General features: G+C 43.8%; 3 protein-coding genes and 1 long non-coding RNA gene across 4 annotated transcripts in view; 3 read left to right on the top strand and 1 right to left on the bottom strand.

Moving 5' to 3' along the window:
* Positions 1-7,260, bottom strand: part of Arl5 (ADP-ribosylation factor-like 5) — a 40,584-nt gene extending 33,324 nt beyond the window's left edge. Inside the window, exon 1 of the mRNA XM_075681951.1 lies at positions 7,040-7,260. Coding sequence (XP_075538066.1) covers positions 7,040-7,085 — 46 coding nt within the window. The 5' untranslated portion in view covers positions 7,086-7,260. The remainder of the gene's footprint in view (positions 1-7,039) is intronic.
* Positions 7,261-7,394: 134 nt separating this feature from the next.
* Positions 7,395-10,140, top strand: Tcs6 (Threonyl-carbamoyl synthesis 6). The gene is made up of 3 exons (XM_075681953.1): positions 7,395-7,579; positions 7,768-7,896; positions 9,891-10,140. The coding sequence occupies exons 1-3, from the start codon at positions 7,527-7,529 to the stop codon at positions 9,997-9,999; spliced, it is 291 nt and encodes a 96-aa protein (XP_075538068.1). The 5' UTR covers positions 7,395-7,526; the 3' UTR covers positions 10,000-10,140.
* PIG-P (phosphatidylinositol glycan anchor biosynthesis class P) lies at positions 10,051-10,446 on the top strand. Its single transcript, XM_075678827.1, has one exon. It carries the CDS (start codon positions 10,051-10,053, stop codon positions 10,444-10,446), a length of 396 nt encoding a protein of 131 aa, XP_075534942.1.
* LOC142572671 (uncharacterized) lies at positions 10,445-13,601 on the top strand. The gene is made up of 2 exons (XR_012826120.1): positions 10,445-10,577; positions 13,337-13,601. It is a non-coding gene; the product is annotated as an uncharacterized LOC142572671 (long non-coding RNA).
* Positions 13,602-16,324: the final 2,723 nt, after the last annotated feature.

The following is a 16,324-nucleotide window of genomic DNA, read 5'->3' as shown; positions in this document are numbered from 1 at the left end:
TTAGAATGTTATCTAGTGAGGCGAGTCTAGCAGTGTTATTGGAGGAATTAGAGGGTAGTAAATGGGATATAATAGGGCTCAGTGAGATTAGGAGGACAAAAGAAGCATATACAGTGCTAAAAAGCGGGCACGTACTGTGCTACCGGGGCTTAGCAGAGAGACGAGAACTAGGAGTCGGATTCCTGATTAATAAGGAAATAGCGGGTAACATACAGGAATTCTATAGCATTAACGAGAAGGTGGCAGGTCTTGTTGTGAAACTTAATAAGAGGTACAAATTGAAGGTAGTACAAGTCTACGCCCCTACATCCAGTCATGATGACCAGGAAGTCGAAAGCTTTTATGAAGACGTGGAATCGGCAATGGGTAAAGTCAAAACAAAATACACTATACTGATGGGCGACTTCAATTCCAAGGTAGGCAAGAAGCAGGCTGGAGACAAGTCAGTGGGGGAATATGGCACAGGCTCTAGGAATAGCAGAGGAGCGTTATTAGTAGAGTTTGCAGAACAGAATAATATGCGGATAATGAATACCTTTTTCCGCAAGCGGGTTAGCCGAAAGTGGACGTGGAGGAGCCCGAATGGTGAGACTAGAAATGAAATCGACTTCATACTCTGCGCGAACCCTGGCATCATACAAGATGTAGACGTGCTCGGCAAGGTGCGCTGCAGTGACCATAGGATGGTAAGAACTCGAATTAGCCTTGACTTGAGGAGGGAATGGGAGAAACTGGTACATAAGAAGCCAATCAATGAGTTAGCAGTAAGAGGGAAACTAGAGGAATTCCAGATCAAGCTACAGAACAGGTATTCGGCTTTAACTCAGGAAGAGGACCTTAGTGTTGAAGCAATGAACAACAATCTTATGGGCATCCTTAAGGAGTGTGCAACAGGAGTGAGTGGTAACTTCATTAAACAGGATACCAGTAAGCTATCGCAGAAGACGAAAGATCTGATTAAGAAACGCCAATGTGTGAAAGCCTCTAACCCTACAGCTAGAATAGAACTGGCAGAACTTTCTTAGTTAATCAACAAGCGTAAGACAGCCGACATAAGGAACTATAATATGGATAGAATCGAACAGGCTCTCAGGAATGGAGGAAGCCTAAAAGCAGTGAAGAAGAAACTAGGAATAGGCAAGAATCAGATGTATGCGTTAGGAGACAAAGCCGGCAATATCGTTACTAATATGGATGAGATAATTCAAGTGGCTGAGGAGTTCTATAGAGATTTATACAGTACCAGTAACACCCACGACGATAAGGTGAGAGAGAATAGTCTAGAGGAACTTGAAATCCCACAAGTAACGCCGGAAGAGGCAAAGAATGCCTTGGGAGCTATGCAAAGGGGGAAGGCAGCTGGGGAGGATCAGATAACAGCACATTTGTTGAAGGATGGTGGAAACACTGTCATAGAAAGACTGGCCACCCTATATACACTGTGCCTCATGACCTCGAACGTACCGGAATCTTGGAAGAACGCTAACATAATCCTAATCCATAAGAAAGGGGACGCCAAAGACTTGAAAAATTGTAGACCATTCAGCTTACTGTCCGTTGCCTACAAAGTATTTACTAAGGTAATCGCAAATAGAATCAGGAACACCTTAGACTTCTGTCAACCAAAGGACCAGGCAGGATTCCGTAAAGGCTACTCAACAATAGACCATATTCACACTATCAATCAGGTGACAGAGAAATGTGCAGAATATAACCAACCCTTATATATAGCTTTCATTGATTACGAAAAAGCATTTGATTCAGTCAAAACCTCAGCAGTCATGAAGGCATTACGGAATCAGGGTGTAGATGAGCCATATTTAAAAATACTGGAAGATATCTATAGCGGCTCCACAGCCACCGTAGTCCTCCACAAAGAAAGCAACAAAATCCCAATAAAGAAAGGCGTCAGACAGGGAGATACAATCTCTCCAATGCTATTCACAGCATGTTTACAGGAGGTATTCAGAGACCTGGAGTGGGAAGAATTGGGGATAAAAGTTGATGGAGAATTCCTTAGCAACTTGCGATTTGCTGATGATATTGCCTTGCTTAGTAACTCAGGAGACCAATTGCAATGCATGCTCACTGACCTGGAGAGGCAAAGCAGAAGGGTGGGTCTGAAAATTAATCTGCAGAAAACTAAAGTAATGTTTTACAGTCTCGGAAGAGAACAGCAGTTTACGATAGGTAGCGAGGCACTGGAAGTGGTAAGGGAATACATCTACTTAGGGCAGGTAGTGACCACGGATCCGGATCATGAGACTGAAATAACCAGAAGAATAAGAATGGGCTGGGGTGCGTTTGGCAGGCATTCTAAAATCATGAACAGCAGGTTGCCACTATCCCTCAAGAGGAAAGTGTATAACAGCTGTGTGTTACCAGTACTCACGTATGGGGCAGAAACCTGGAGGCTTACGAAAAGGGTTCTGCTGAAATTGAGGACGACGCAACGAGCTATGGAAAGAAGAATGATGGGTGTAACGTTAAGAGATAAGAAAAGAGCAGATTGAGTGAGGGAACAAACGCAAGTTAATGACATCTTAGTTGAAATCAAGAAAAATTAATGGGCATGGGCCGGACATGTAATGAGGAGAGAAGATAACCGATGGTCATTAAGGGTTACGGACTGGATTCCAAGGGAAGGGAAGCGTAGCAGGGGGCGGCAGAAAGTTAGGAGGGCGCATGACATTAAGATGTTTGTAGGGACAACATGGCCACAATTAGTACATGACCGGGGTAGTTGGAGAAGTATGGGAGAGGCCTTTGCCCTGCAGCGGGCGTAACTAGGCTGATGATGATGATGACATACTCCTGAATCAATCTTGGCAAACAGCATCTAAGCAGACAACACATGCGCCTGGTGATTAGCAGACATGAAGCAAATCCCAGCGCCCCCCGCCAAGGAGATTTGCAGCACTTTGTGGCCGCTGTCCAATTTTGAAAAAGAGTCAAACTGGTTCTCAATATTCCGCATTCTGTGTCGTTTGCGGAGAGCGATAATGGTGGTGTTTTTTTATGTTTCGGTATCAGAAATGTGTATTTTTGTGAGCCTTTTGTGACACATCCTTTCATACTCCAGTAAAATTTTGCACGCACATTGCACCATATCTACACTATGTGAAAGTAGGCTATTTAAGAGGTCAAAAATTTTGCTGCAGTTGCCTTTAAGGACAGTCACAAGACAGCTGTATGAAATATGCAACATTGTAACACCATAATACCTCTAAGTACCGTGAACTCAAGTGAATTCCACTGCAGCTATCTCCACTAATCTTCTAATTGAAACTACTTCTATCTATAGACATTATTAAGCTTGCCTAATTACAACGGATGCTTTTTTTCTTCCATTTTCCTTTAAACAGATGACATGGCTAATACGATTTATAAAGGAACAAAGGTAAATAAACGGTATTTGGCTCTAACAGCTCAATGTAAGCATGCATGCAATCCCCGCTGTCTGTACAGAAGAGTTAAAACAGTACAACACATTCATGCAAAGAAATTCATGCCAAGGTAAGCAGCAGTTTTCTTTACCTCTTCTTACAGTGAAATGGGCTAACTGCACAAATAGTTGCACAGTAGGAAACCACTTAACTGGTACTTGCCTACTGAACTGTACTAGATTGGATTACAGAAATGTAGAAAGGCAAACACTCAAATTCCATTCCACTAGCCTATGCTACCAAGTTATTAAACAAGAAAAAAAAAAAAAGAAAGAAATAAAGAAAAAGTTTGTGCATCCTGCAATGCCAGTGCAACTGTTTCTGGCCAAAAAAGAAGAAAAGGGAATTCAAATGCTGACACATTCTGCAAGCAAAACGCTTCAGTGCAAAGGGGCCACAGCTGCGTACAGCTCAAATCTAATCATGAATGCAACTTGAGCATGCAATGCGAGCCCACTGAAACTGAACAGTCTAGCAAGGAAAAAAGAAAATTTTCAAGCTCATCAAGAGAACTGTCCTCAAATTACATCCCTGCTGGCTGTGGCGGCTGGGCACGCGGATGGCACGTGTCTGAGGTCTGAGTCACGAGGCAAGCCCTGCCATGCCCGTGGACCTATGTGGAATGTGGATGTCGCAAGCTTAAAAGCCACTTGTTCCCGCACATATCATGTTAGCCATGGCAACACGCCGGTTGTGAAAGGCACACAAGTCAGTAAATTAGTTATACATGCCGATTCCATCCCCCCCTCCCCCCAACGAATAAAGTGAGTAAGTGAAACAGCAGCTGTATTTTTGAAACACAAACCTCTGCAGCAACTTTGCTTTTTTAACTTTTTCCCTACCCCCTTTTAGCACTGGGAACCCAGAGGGGAAAAGAAAAACCAGGAGAATGCTAATGAAGAATCCACGGCTTTTTCTTTTTCACTTTCTTGCTACAAAAAGAAAAATTTTGATATTTGAAGGAAACACACAATCGTTCAATGTCACACGATTACACATGCCTGCCTTGGTACTACACTACACATTACACATGCCGTGCCTCAATGGTACTACATGATAGAGAACTTTGTTAGCTATGAAAAGATTGAACTGGTTTTCGTCGTTTTTTTCCAGCACATTTTATCTAACATTTGCTAGGGATAGTGAAGGAGATGTCTGGGTGATGCAGTGCGCTATCTTTTTATGTTGCTGAAGTGGTTTCGATTGTTCCAGTAAACGCACATCTGTAGTCGGCCCATGTGCCTTGTCTCACTTTTTTGCATCGTCCCTCGTTTTAAACCTTTTTAAAGATGAATTCCAAAGATGAAATTTTTAGATGGAAATTGGTAGACAAATGATCTGCTATACTTTGCCACAAGTTCTTGACACAGTAAGAAGCAACAATCTTGTAAAAAGAACTGAAACTGCAGCATACGAGATATTAAACACCATTTATTATTTTTGTCATTTTCAAATTTCAGACGGCATATATATGTGCGTGTCTACATTCTATATATATATATATATATATATATATATTGTGTGTATTTGATATGTTATATACATTGAACTATTGATGAAGTTTGTAGGATGTGTGTTTAAGAATCTTTTTTTTTTACAACTTCTTTTGTATGATCAGTGCTGTACTCATTTTTGTTAGATAGATATATTCGAGCATTTGCTGTATGCCATGTACAAGGGAGCCTCAGGTTTGCTTCAGGCGAATCTGACACTCTTTGCCTAGGCTAGCCCGCATTTTCTGCAAACATGCAAGCAACCTTGCAAAAGTTCACCTGACAGCATTTTCTTACGGCAGTGGAATACGGTAAGCTGTTTACAATGGCACCATGCAGACCATCTTAGTTTTCAGCTATCAGTAACAATGGACTGTTAATAGGAGCGCAACCATATAGTTGAAAATATCTGAGCCAGGATAACGTAATAGTGAAATATCATTCATGTCTATACAACTATGTTATTATACGTAAACTGGACCCCAGCATTGTGGGCTTGGAAAAGCAGTGGAACCTGGTTTTGGATATATATCTATATATATATATATATATATATATATATATATATATATATATATATCACGCACAAAGGAGGCCAGCCTGTGTTTCCCAACAAATACATTTTCCGCGCCTAAACTGCGTGCCGTAACGGCCAATCCTTTTTTGTAGCGCAATTTGATATTACGCATTGGGAACACGTTTTGAAGCCTGTGTAATGTATCGACGACGTAGTGGAACCGCAAACAGCTCATCTGGAATGCAGCAGGAACCTACACAAGGACGCCGAGGCGCTCGACCCGACACACCGACAAAGGCGCGGTGCACGCAGAACTCGCGCGATCGGTTAGCGAGCCAGCTGACTGAAGACATTCGAGGCGTTCAAGGTCTTGCTATACTAGAACCAGTTCTGGAGCGACGACGTGACGAAATCATCTCTGTCCAACGAAGCAGATTTAAAATTATTCCCTGGCAACACACCAGCCAGAGTTTTGCTGTCGAAGCCAGCAAAACAATTGTTGACGCCTGCGTGACATAATACCAGCGCATTCAAGACGGGCTATTAACAGAAACTGGACCGAGCGATTCGTTTCGACAACGAATTGCCCCACTGACTCGAACTACATAAGACGCGGATATCAGCGCCGTTCCGTTGACCCTTGCCACGGTTCATGACGAAAACAACCAAACGTTGTGGCCGATTGTTTCTGCAACAGGTGCACCGTTCCTGAAAGTCTGACGTCGGCAGGCCTTTGTGCCGCGCATGTCGATCGTCCGGTGCTGACGCCAGACGACCGGGGCTTATCTCGCCACGACTGGCAGCGGAATCCATAAACCGTAGCAGCGCAGGCTCGCCCGTTCCACACAAGAGCCGAGTCGCGATCAGGTAAACAATGTCTCAAAGGGGGATCGCTCTTGACGCGCTTTCCTGACCTTTGACGGGGTAAAACGAGCGATCGCCAGAGAACTCCACAGACGTCAGAGGCCGAACGAATGCGCCTCAGGGCAAATCGCCGCGTCTGCGTCACGGCGCGATAACGGCTTACGAAAAGATGCGCCCCTTACCAGCAGCAGCTGTAGCAGCGTTCGGCTGGTCAGCAGCAGCTAGCGAGGCTCTCTTGCCCGCTGGGGAAACTGGGTCAGGCGGAAACCATCTCACCGGCCTGAGAACGCTGGCGCTTTCACAAGCAGTACTTTCTTTTGTCGATACACAGCTGGGAGTACATAGATGCTACACGCGAGTCATCGCCCGCTGTCACGCTTAGCTAGTTTCTTCCGGGGCTTTGAAAGGGTTAACCCCAGGAGGAGCCAAGAAAAGCTGAGAACCTGATTAATAGAAAACGGCATCGGCGAACCAAGATGAGCAACCGAGTACCCAGAAGACCAAAATATGCTACATAAAAAGCGGGCCGCATTGTTACCTAGGGCGATCTAGAATAAAATAACCTAAGTCTAACTGACAACCACTACACGTGAGACGGTAAGCAAGGCAACACAGACTTAAGCTCGGTCCGACGCAGGAGCTTCCCGACAAGGCGGAAAGAAACATGCGCGATATCGCGGGACCAAGTTTTGAGTCACCCACCAGACAAGAGCACTCACCTTCGTTTGTGAACAAGCTCCACAACTTTGCAAACAGTATCCCCATTTCAACACGTCCAAAGCACAGCAACCAGATGACGGCGAACCTTATCAAACGTCGTGAACTTCCATTCAGCGAAGCGGAAACCAACTCACGAAGCAATCAAAGCGATCTCCTGTGTGCCGTAAGGAGTGGTGTAGCGGAGCACACAGAGCATTGCTGGTGGCGCCGTGGCGCTTGCGGCGGCGGTGGCTCACTGCTAGATGGGATAAACAAAGGAGCGCTGAAGCCGCTGCCCTAATGTTTTCGTATACAAGTCGTATAGCGGCGCTGACTACCACGCTACTTCTAGACAAACATTAAATAATTTAAGTGATTTATCCAGCAATGCCAAGCAAAAGCGACGCAAACAACGCGTGTTCGTTGAATTGCGTGAAATAATTATAGGCCCATACAAATTAGAGTATGTAATCTTATGGCGTTTTTAATACCAGCTTCACGTAAGCAATGAAAATGACTTCAGGAAATTCGGAAGACACCTCTCAAGCGGATCTCTCGGCGTATCCTTGATCATGTACAGTCAACCATACTTTCTGGTTTTTCTGAAGTGGATCAGTTGCAATGTAGACATTTTTATAATCAAGAACAACGTGACTCATTCTAAGGTTTCTGTTTAGTCCGTGCTTCTGTTTGAAATGCGGCTTGTACCAACCAACTCGCCACTCATTCCTTATCGTCAAATTCTCAGTCGTGTTTCTGTGCCATTTCCGTCGGAGAGAGACGCAGAGATAGTGTACAACTCGCTCCGAATTGACTCTGACCCAAAGAGGTCTGGCTGCTCCAAGAAACTGACCTTGGAAGGATGCGTGCTCACAGTGTAAGTTTGCAGCGTTTTATTGCAAAAGCTGTTTTTAGTCGGACTAAATTTGACGGCTAAACAAGCCTGTTTAAGCTTATAATCTCTACCTCTCATTTTCTAAGCAGAGTCGTTTGGCCATGTGAATTGCTGTCACAAGGAAAGCAAATTTATTTACGCAATCTAGACAGCACCTTTAGAGGCATACCTGCTGGGAGACTAGGTAGAATGAAATACGTGACAGAAAATGAACCTTTGATTTCGGCGGACAAAAAAACAATACAAAAAACAAATACGCCCAAAAAGGAAACCTTTTCTGAAACTATGTCGAAAGTGCTAAATAAACACTGACAATTTGTACACCACATTTATCTGCTATCAACTACAATGGGCATCACTCAAGTGGCCTCCCCTTCTGTACTTAAACAGCGTGTTAGAAGCAATTCAGAATGTGGCAGCTAGCATTACTTGACACATGCCATCATCACCATGCTATCTGTGTTTCATAAGTACGTCCACCACCTGAGACTGCATGGACTACTGTTTTGTGACATACGATATTTTTCAAAACCTGCGGCAGGTTATGCATATGCAGCACAATTGCCAACAGAACGTTGTTCGCTTCTTTTCTCTGCTATCCTTGTTCTTCACATTTTTTCTGTGCCACATTTCGCTAACTGGCTGGAAAATACTCTTCCAAACAACAAGGGTAGCCATGTGGGCTTGTTGGTACATCTTGACTAGAGGGGAGTTAAGTGCAGAGAAACTCTTGAACAAAAAGAAGGCACAGTGAAGGCACAGTGAAGGCACAGTTGACTGTGTGTCCACTGTGCCTTCTTTTTTGTCCTCATGTTACTCTGAACTTTGCTTTACTCTTCCAACGCCTATTTCTGCATTGCATAGCCAGCTATGGCAAAGTTTGGCACGTGTAATTTCAGTATATCCTGCCTTCTAGCTGCTGCGGCTTCTGTAGGCTGGGTACAGGTTTAGACATTCAACATGTTGCAGGAGTATCAAAGAGATTTATTCACAGCAGCATCAGTTGCCAAGAGATGGATGCATTTTAACATTGAATGCCAGAATTTTGAAGCAATACCAGCTATCCAAGCAGATCTGGTTTCCTGTTACCTTGATTGTTCCAGTTTAAACTTTCATATGAAACATGAGTCTCCATCATGTTGCATTATATACTAAATCTGGCCGTACTTCAAATTTTTGGGAGACATTCATAAAGGTCTAAGATTGTCTACAATCAAAATTCCAACAAGCATAGATTGCTGTAGGCTTTTCCTTTCTTTTCTTCCTGATCTTCTTTTTTCCAGTAAATTCTTAAGAGATAATGTAGGAAAGGTTGCCCAACAAAGTAACTTGTCTGATAAGCAATTGCGTTGTGAAGGTCTCCTATAGTTGAGCAGGTACGTAACAAAGAATGCTTGATTCGAGCCCTGTGCAATGGGAGAGCCAGTGCACATTCTTCACTTGACTGGGCTCAAATAGCTTGTTGGTCACTTCTGTAAAACTTCTTTAGTGCGGTGCATTTACACGATACCCAAATAACAGCACATAGGGTTAACCTGCGGAATGCCTGCAAGTAATATTAGGCTTGCTTACAGCTGTACCGAGTTTGCAATACTTTCTATTTCATGCTACCTGACCTCCAACATGAAATCGGCCACCGTAACAAACATTCATTTGCTAGCAAATGAATGTGAAGTATTAAGTAAATTTCACAGTTCTTTTGCTGCCTGTGCTGTCCGTGCAGCCCACCGTTTTGGAGCACATTCCGATTTAAGTTATGTGAAAATACTGTTGACAGGCCTGCCCACAAATTTCTGTTCTCTCATTTGCCCCAGCTGACTTAGCAGCCTGTTGCACATAGAAGGTGATATGCATTCAAAATATGGCTCCTGTGTCATCAGCTTTGCCATTGACTACTGCATCTGTGCAACATGCAATGCAAGGTATGCAGCCAACAGCAAGAGAACTAAATGAACCTTTTTTTTTTGCTCTTGCAGGAGCTTCACTGCTAAGGAAGCGAAACAGTTGAGGGTCAGTGTCAACTCCTTTTTTGACCTTCTATTGCTTGCCATCAACACAGTTCACCGATTTGGCCCTGCCTCCTGAGCCATTTTGTTGTGACAGCTTGACTAGGCCACTGCAGCAGACATTCCTGACATGGCCATCAAGACACCGGCGCCTTTGGCGAGCCGGGCGATCTATGGCTATGTTTTGTATGTGTCGTGCCACTTGGGACTTGCTCTTTATGTGCTTTGGGCATACATACCAAGTTCTTGGCTGAAGGCAATGGGCATCACCTACTTTCCTGACAAGGTGTGGGCCATTGCCGTGCCTCTGGCTGGTGTCGTGGCCATATTGGTGTTTGGCTTCTTCCTCTATCCCGCCATCATCGCCTTTGCTACAGCCCCAATGGACTCTCCATCCACCATTTGTGACAAGTACTCCGTTTATGAGTACAGAAAGCCACCCATCGATGGTGCCATACCACCAATCAAGGATGTCCACATTTCACAGGTGTGCAATAAACTGTACGGAAGTGATTGCCAGAATTAAAAGCTCCTGTTACTGCTTTTAAAAGCAAATGACTTTCAGGCTGTAGTTTCGCAGTCAACGGAAAGGAAGAAGGCATGAATTATAAGTCGTTAAGGGGACACTGAAGAGGAACACAGAATCAGTTTAGTCTGGTAAAGTATTGTTTTCATTCATTTGTTAATATAAGGTTAATTACTTGACAAAATGAAGCCCAAGATTCTGTTTCATAAATTTTGTGCCTATACACAAGCACCAGTATGTCAATGTGACGTTGTGAATTTAAAGTATTTTGATCATTTTACTGGCAGTAAAATTCTTAGGACTTGCGAAGTGGCTTTTCTTCTTTTTTTTAACAGACTTATGCAACCGATACTTGCTGAAGGCAGCTATTAGTCATAATTTCAGTGTTTTACATAACGCAACCACTCCTGCGAAAACCCTGTGCACTTCCAGTTTCTCACTTTTACCAACATGACATTGCCATAGTGCCCAGTAATGAGTGTCCCGGATGTCTATACTCAGATTTAAGAAGAGGCTACTTGGATTGAAAAATTCTAGTTCAGAAATTTCTACTCATTTTCCATAAAACCCCTGTACGTTTAGACACTTCGAATAGTTGACTTTCTATTGCACTACAAAATAAGAGGTCCTTGAACGGTACACAGTCCCTTTAATTTAGCTCAACATGGTATTCCTCTTTAGAGTCTCTTTAATATGAGCACGGTGATGAGAAGCGCTGTCTTTGAATTGTAGACAGCAAAAGAGCCAGACTTGCTTTATAGTTTTTATGCATCTTGCTTTAATTTTCTTAAGGTACAGGCGCCGACAAAAGTGGTATACTCCACGCAGCGGGAGCCAGAGCAGCAGCACACTGCATCGCAACGCCATCTACAGGCGGCATCTGGGATCGAGACAGCCAATGGCCAATGCCTGCAGATAATAAAGGCACCCATTGGCTGTCTCGATCCCAGATGCTGCCTGTAGATGGCGTTGCGATGCAGTGTGCTGCTGCTCCGGCTCCCGCTGCGTGGAGTATACCACTTTTGTCGGCACCTGTACATTCGACTGCATGGTTCCTACCGCACTCCAACTCTGTTTGCAGCGATGCGGAGCCCTTTCGGGTTATAGAGACAAAGAAAGCTAGTCCTTGCCAAACATTTATTTCCTCCCAGAACAATCAATGTCGACATGTGATCAAGATTTTGTTAGACATTGCTCAGTGCTCCCAGCTCGAAGGTGAGAGCTCCTTCAAGCACATTGAGCTACAGTACGATAGTCTGAATGAACCAGGCGAGTGTGTTTCAAGCACTCGATTTCAGACCAGCTCAGTGTCAGACTGCATGGCTGATAATGGCTGATCCAAAGACTGAACTTGGCAAGTTCCTGAAACAGTTTTCTGAGCCACAATGTCTCAAATATGAGAATATTATGAAACTCTTAACATTACACTGACTTATCAGCGCTGGGGTTATGACGCTAATTTAATATAATAGAACGTCGACCTTCATTTTCTCTTAATGATCAACCTACAGCTCTAAAATTAACAAGAATAGAATTTTGAAATAATACTTTATTGGTCTAAGCTAATTTAGTGTTTCTCTTTAGTGTCCCTTGGAAGGGAAATTAAAGAGCATGTAGAGCTGTGTCAGGAACTTACCCTTCTATAATACTAAAAAAAATTTTAAAAAACATCCTCCGACTGAGAGGAGGCTTGATGAGAAAAAAGAAGAAAACGCAAAGACAATGTGGGTGGCAGCGCCGCCTGTAACGTTTTTGCACCAGCTCATCCTGGCGTCATGGATTTTGACAGTGTCTGTTTGGGGCCCTTACTCTGTTCGCCAGTGTTCGGGTTTTGAAACATGGGGCCTATGGAGAGTTTCATGGCTAGAATACGTGAAGAGCTCTGGGCACATGCATGCACAATGCCAGAGGCAAAACTCTTGAAGCAGATTTCTTGTAGAAGCTTTATTGATTGCAGAGACAAGCCTTCTTCAGCCATTTGGTTGCCATTTCAAATTGTAGAGCCATGGACAAGCGCTCGGCTTATTCAGGGTCAGGACTCTCCACGAGACCATACCGGAGGACGGTGAATAGTAATGAACCCTTCCAACTTATTAGAAAGAAAGCGCGAAATAAAATATAGACAACGATGGCAGAAAGCATATGAAAGATATTTCCGACACCGGTAATCAAAGCCGGGCCTCCTGGGTGAGAGCAAGGTATCCTAGATAAGCCAAGCATTGTCAAGTGGCCCTGAATGGCATTTACTGCTCCCTGGGTTACTCGTGCAAGACAACGATGCTGGTAGCCGGAGACCCATATGCAGATATCATCGGCATATGTAGACTGCACTGGTGTTCGATGGTTTAGCATTCTTCGAAGAGTCGCCATGGCTATGTTAAATAATAAAAGAGATATAACTAGAGAGAATTGCAGTGGTGAACTGTACCACTGATCAGTTAAGAGGCTAAGCCTTGCTACTATTTGTGCCAAGAACTTGTGTTATTGACGTCGCACCCCTGTCGTCATCTATTCTTCCACATCCTTGCCTTGGCGAGCACTGGATGGCTGTGATCGGGATTGCGGATGCGTCTTTAAAATTGCACGAAGAAGTACACACACACGCATAACTCTCAGCCATGACGTTTGCCACAGTTGGCCATGATGCCTAGTAGTATGTAGTGAAAGTTCCATCAAGGTTGTTTAGGTAATCACAGGAAAGTTGTCCGCAGAGTGCGAACAGTATTTGAGTCTTGGACGTGTTGCAGGAAAGCTTACGAGAGCATGCATGTTAATGGGGAATGCGAACGCTGTGTGGTGTGTACCTAGTACGATTTTTCTGTAATGCACTGTTTCGAATCATAATGCTAGCTATTCAGTGAGTGCAGGCCTTTTGCCCTTTGTTATCCAGGACGTGTTCCTCTAAGAGCTTGGAGGCACAAACCAACACCACGTGGTCATGTAACTGCCCAGACTGCCCTTGATTGAAGCACCGTGACCTTGCGCTTCCGCCATCGACTTGTTTTCCGGCCACAGTGGCCACATTCGGATGGATGCGAAGTGCGAAGAAAAAAAATGTACAGAAAATGTTATGATGATTCGTCTGTTCAATGAGCTAATAGCCAATTGTTCCAAGAAAGTTATTTGGTTTATTAAAGGAATGGCATGCTTGGCGATGTACATTTGTTGCAGTGAGTTGCTGCATATGGCTGTATAGAGCAACTCCAAATGCGCACCTTTTGCGTCGGCATTGTTCCAACCTCCGACCGTCAAACGCTGACCACGAATACAGGCGAAAGAGCAAAATATATTTGCTTAAAAACCTTGTGTGCTTATAGGTTTATATGCATGCTAAGAACTTCATTGTGGTGGGTCAAAATTCGTCTGAAGCTTTGCTTAGCGGCGTCAAACCCGATAAATGAAACCGTTCAAACTCCCCCGGTACTGGAAAACAGTGTAAGCAAGCACATACAGCGCATTAACTTGAACTAAGCATGCAGCTAGGTATTTATGTGGGTCACTGTACAATATATTCCGCAAACTGGCAAAGTTGACGACGGGTGCCTGATAAGTCAGTGGCCTTAGTGTTTGATTCAAGGGCAGATGAAAAATCAATGCTTCTGACAGTGCAGCTATGCACATCCAGCCATTGTGGCTTTCTGGGTGACAACTAATCTCCAGATGCGGGCGAAATTAACTGATGCGATAAGAATAACTATTACGTGACAGGGATGTGTCTTTCCTCTGCCATGCCTCTAAATATGAACTCGCACTGAACTGATCCCAACAGTTATAAGAACTTTCTTATTACATTATGTATTTGACAAAGCCATAGTTCTGACCTCCACTTCCTGTCGAAATTATCCGATTAGTGGTTTACAATGTCTTGTGTATCGTATTTTATGGGTGGTATGCACAGTACATTCACAATGCTATATATCGTCACCCGCTTGGCCGCTTTGTAGTCTGCCTATTACTGCTAAGTTTGCGTGACTTTTGTCAGAGTCAATATGGTAGAAGCATGGAGTACTTGCAGCAGCAACAAAATATGTATAATGTTGTGATAGTGATCGCCGATGTTGGCTTCGTGCTTTGGGCAGTATCAATTGCAGTAAACCTTCGCCGCCACACCAGAACAATAGGAGCATTACTTGGCCACGTGCGGAAGGATACGTATATGTAAACAGTAAAGGACAGGCTTTATCACCTCTTAAATTTTGAATTATTCAGAAAAAGAACAATATATACGGTAGCTTGAGAAGACACGACTGTAGTGCAAGTAGCAAAAATAGCATGCTGCAAGCCGGCTGCCACTGCAAGGTTTTTAGTTATGCCATCTTCACATCACATACTTGTCTGGGGACAACTCTATGAATGATGTAGCGCCAAGCCGCAATATTTCTTAAAATGAAAATTTTAACGCAAAGAATTCTTTGCCTCATTTGAGATGCTTTGCGTTAGGTAGGTTCCTGTCTCACTTCGTTTTAATTAAAAGAAAATTAATGTGTGACCTATTGTGAAATGGAACAGCTCCTCAGCCTGGTCAAAAAAAATGGAAGGACTCTGGCCTGGTGCTATAACACATAGGTTGCACGCCTACCTCTCTTTTTCCAAGGCCAGCCAGCTCTGAAACATATAGATAGGTAGATGTAAAAATTTCTGATCTACTGGTACATACCTACTCTGGGGCATTGTTCAAGAATTGGGTAGGTTAAAGCAAAGCATATAAAATTGTTAGCTCTGAAATATTTGGCGCTTAGACACCGTGCCTCTTTCTCGTCTTCTTTCCTCGTTAAAGCTCGCGTTTTGAGGCGCTTGTTAAGCTGCACATCTCCGGGATCAGCCCACATTCCCCGGTATACTTTCCTCGTAGCAGCTAACGCCACATAGAAACTGTGTGGCATTGTACCGACTTCGTGATCAGCATAAGTTAATCATGCTTCAATGTTTATTTTCCGGAGTCAAATGCCGTCATAGTTTTAACAGATAACCTTAGGTGCTTTCTTGAGCAAAAGTATGCGGACCACTGATTCCATGATAAATACGATTTTCTTCGCTTGTGAATGTAACTTTTAAGTGAGGACTGCATTCCAACCTTCGCATGGCAAACTTTCCAGTGCACTAGTCAATTTGTTTGGTCGTCTTAATTACAAATAAATTCCTCTTTCTTTTTCTTTCTTTTTTTCTTTTTTGTGAGCGTGTAGTCCATACTCTTTTACTCACAGATGTATGTGCTATCGTATAGCACGTAGTCACTGACAACTTCACAATCTGTGTTTCCCTCGCTAAAATGAGTACTCTGTGTACCGTCTAATAGTCTGCATGTATATAAGTTAACGTCAAGCGGCCACCGTAGAAGTAATGTCGTTGCCATTTTACGATCGTCCGCAATGTGGTCGTCTTTGTGCTGCTTGTAAAGGTGAGGGCCTGCTGTGGTGGCTACAGTCATCACACACGCAGTTACCCAATTTACAGAAACGCATTAAATGTTCAGTTATGGGGTTTTATGTGCCAAAACCACGATCCGATTATGAGGCACGCTGTAGTAGGGGACTCCGGAAATTTGGACTACCTGGGGTGAGAAACATGTCGGTCCACCCGGTAACGCTCTGCCGAACTCCAAACGATGCTTGATAGGTACCTGCAGAATGCTATGCATAGCGTCGATTGTCACACTGCCTGGGATCTGCACAATTCTTATTTTTCTACTACCTCTTCGGCGTTTAGCGTGGCTGGTCGGTGCTTATTCTCGTTGAGCAAATTCTGCCGATTCCGGAGACTACAATCAACCCTAGTTGGGCCGATCCTGACACCAATGACCGAATTGCGTCATAGCGAGAGTTTAATACCGGTGTCGCACGGCGCCCGATGCGGATCGAATTTCTCGGTCCTGATTGGC

This window comes from Dermacentor variabilis, chromosome 2 (assembly GCF_050947875.1).
Source record: "Dermacentor variabilis isolate Ectoservices chromosome 2, ASM5094787v1, whole genome shotgun sequence".
In the NCBI taxonomy this organism is placed as follows: Eukaryota; Metazoa; Arthropoda; class Arachnida; order Ixodida; family Ixodidae; genus Dermacentor; species Dermacentor variabilis.
Note: the sequence above shows the minus strand (reverse complement) of the source record. Positions and strands in the feature narration are given on the sequence as shown.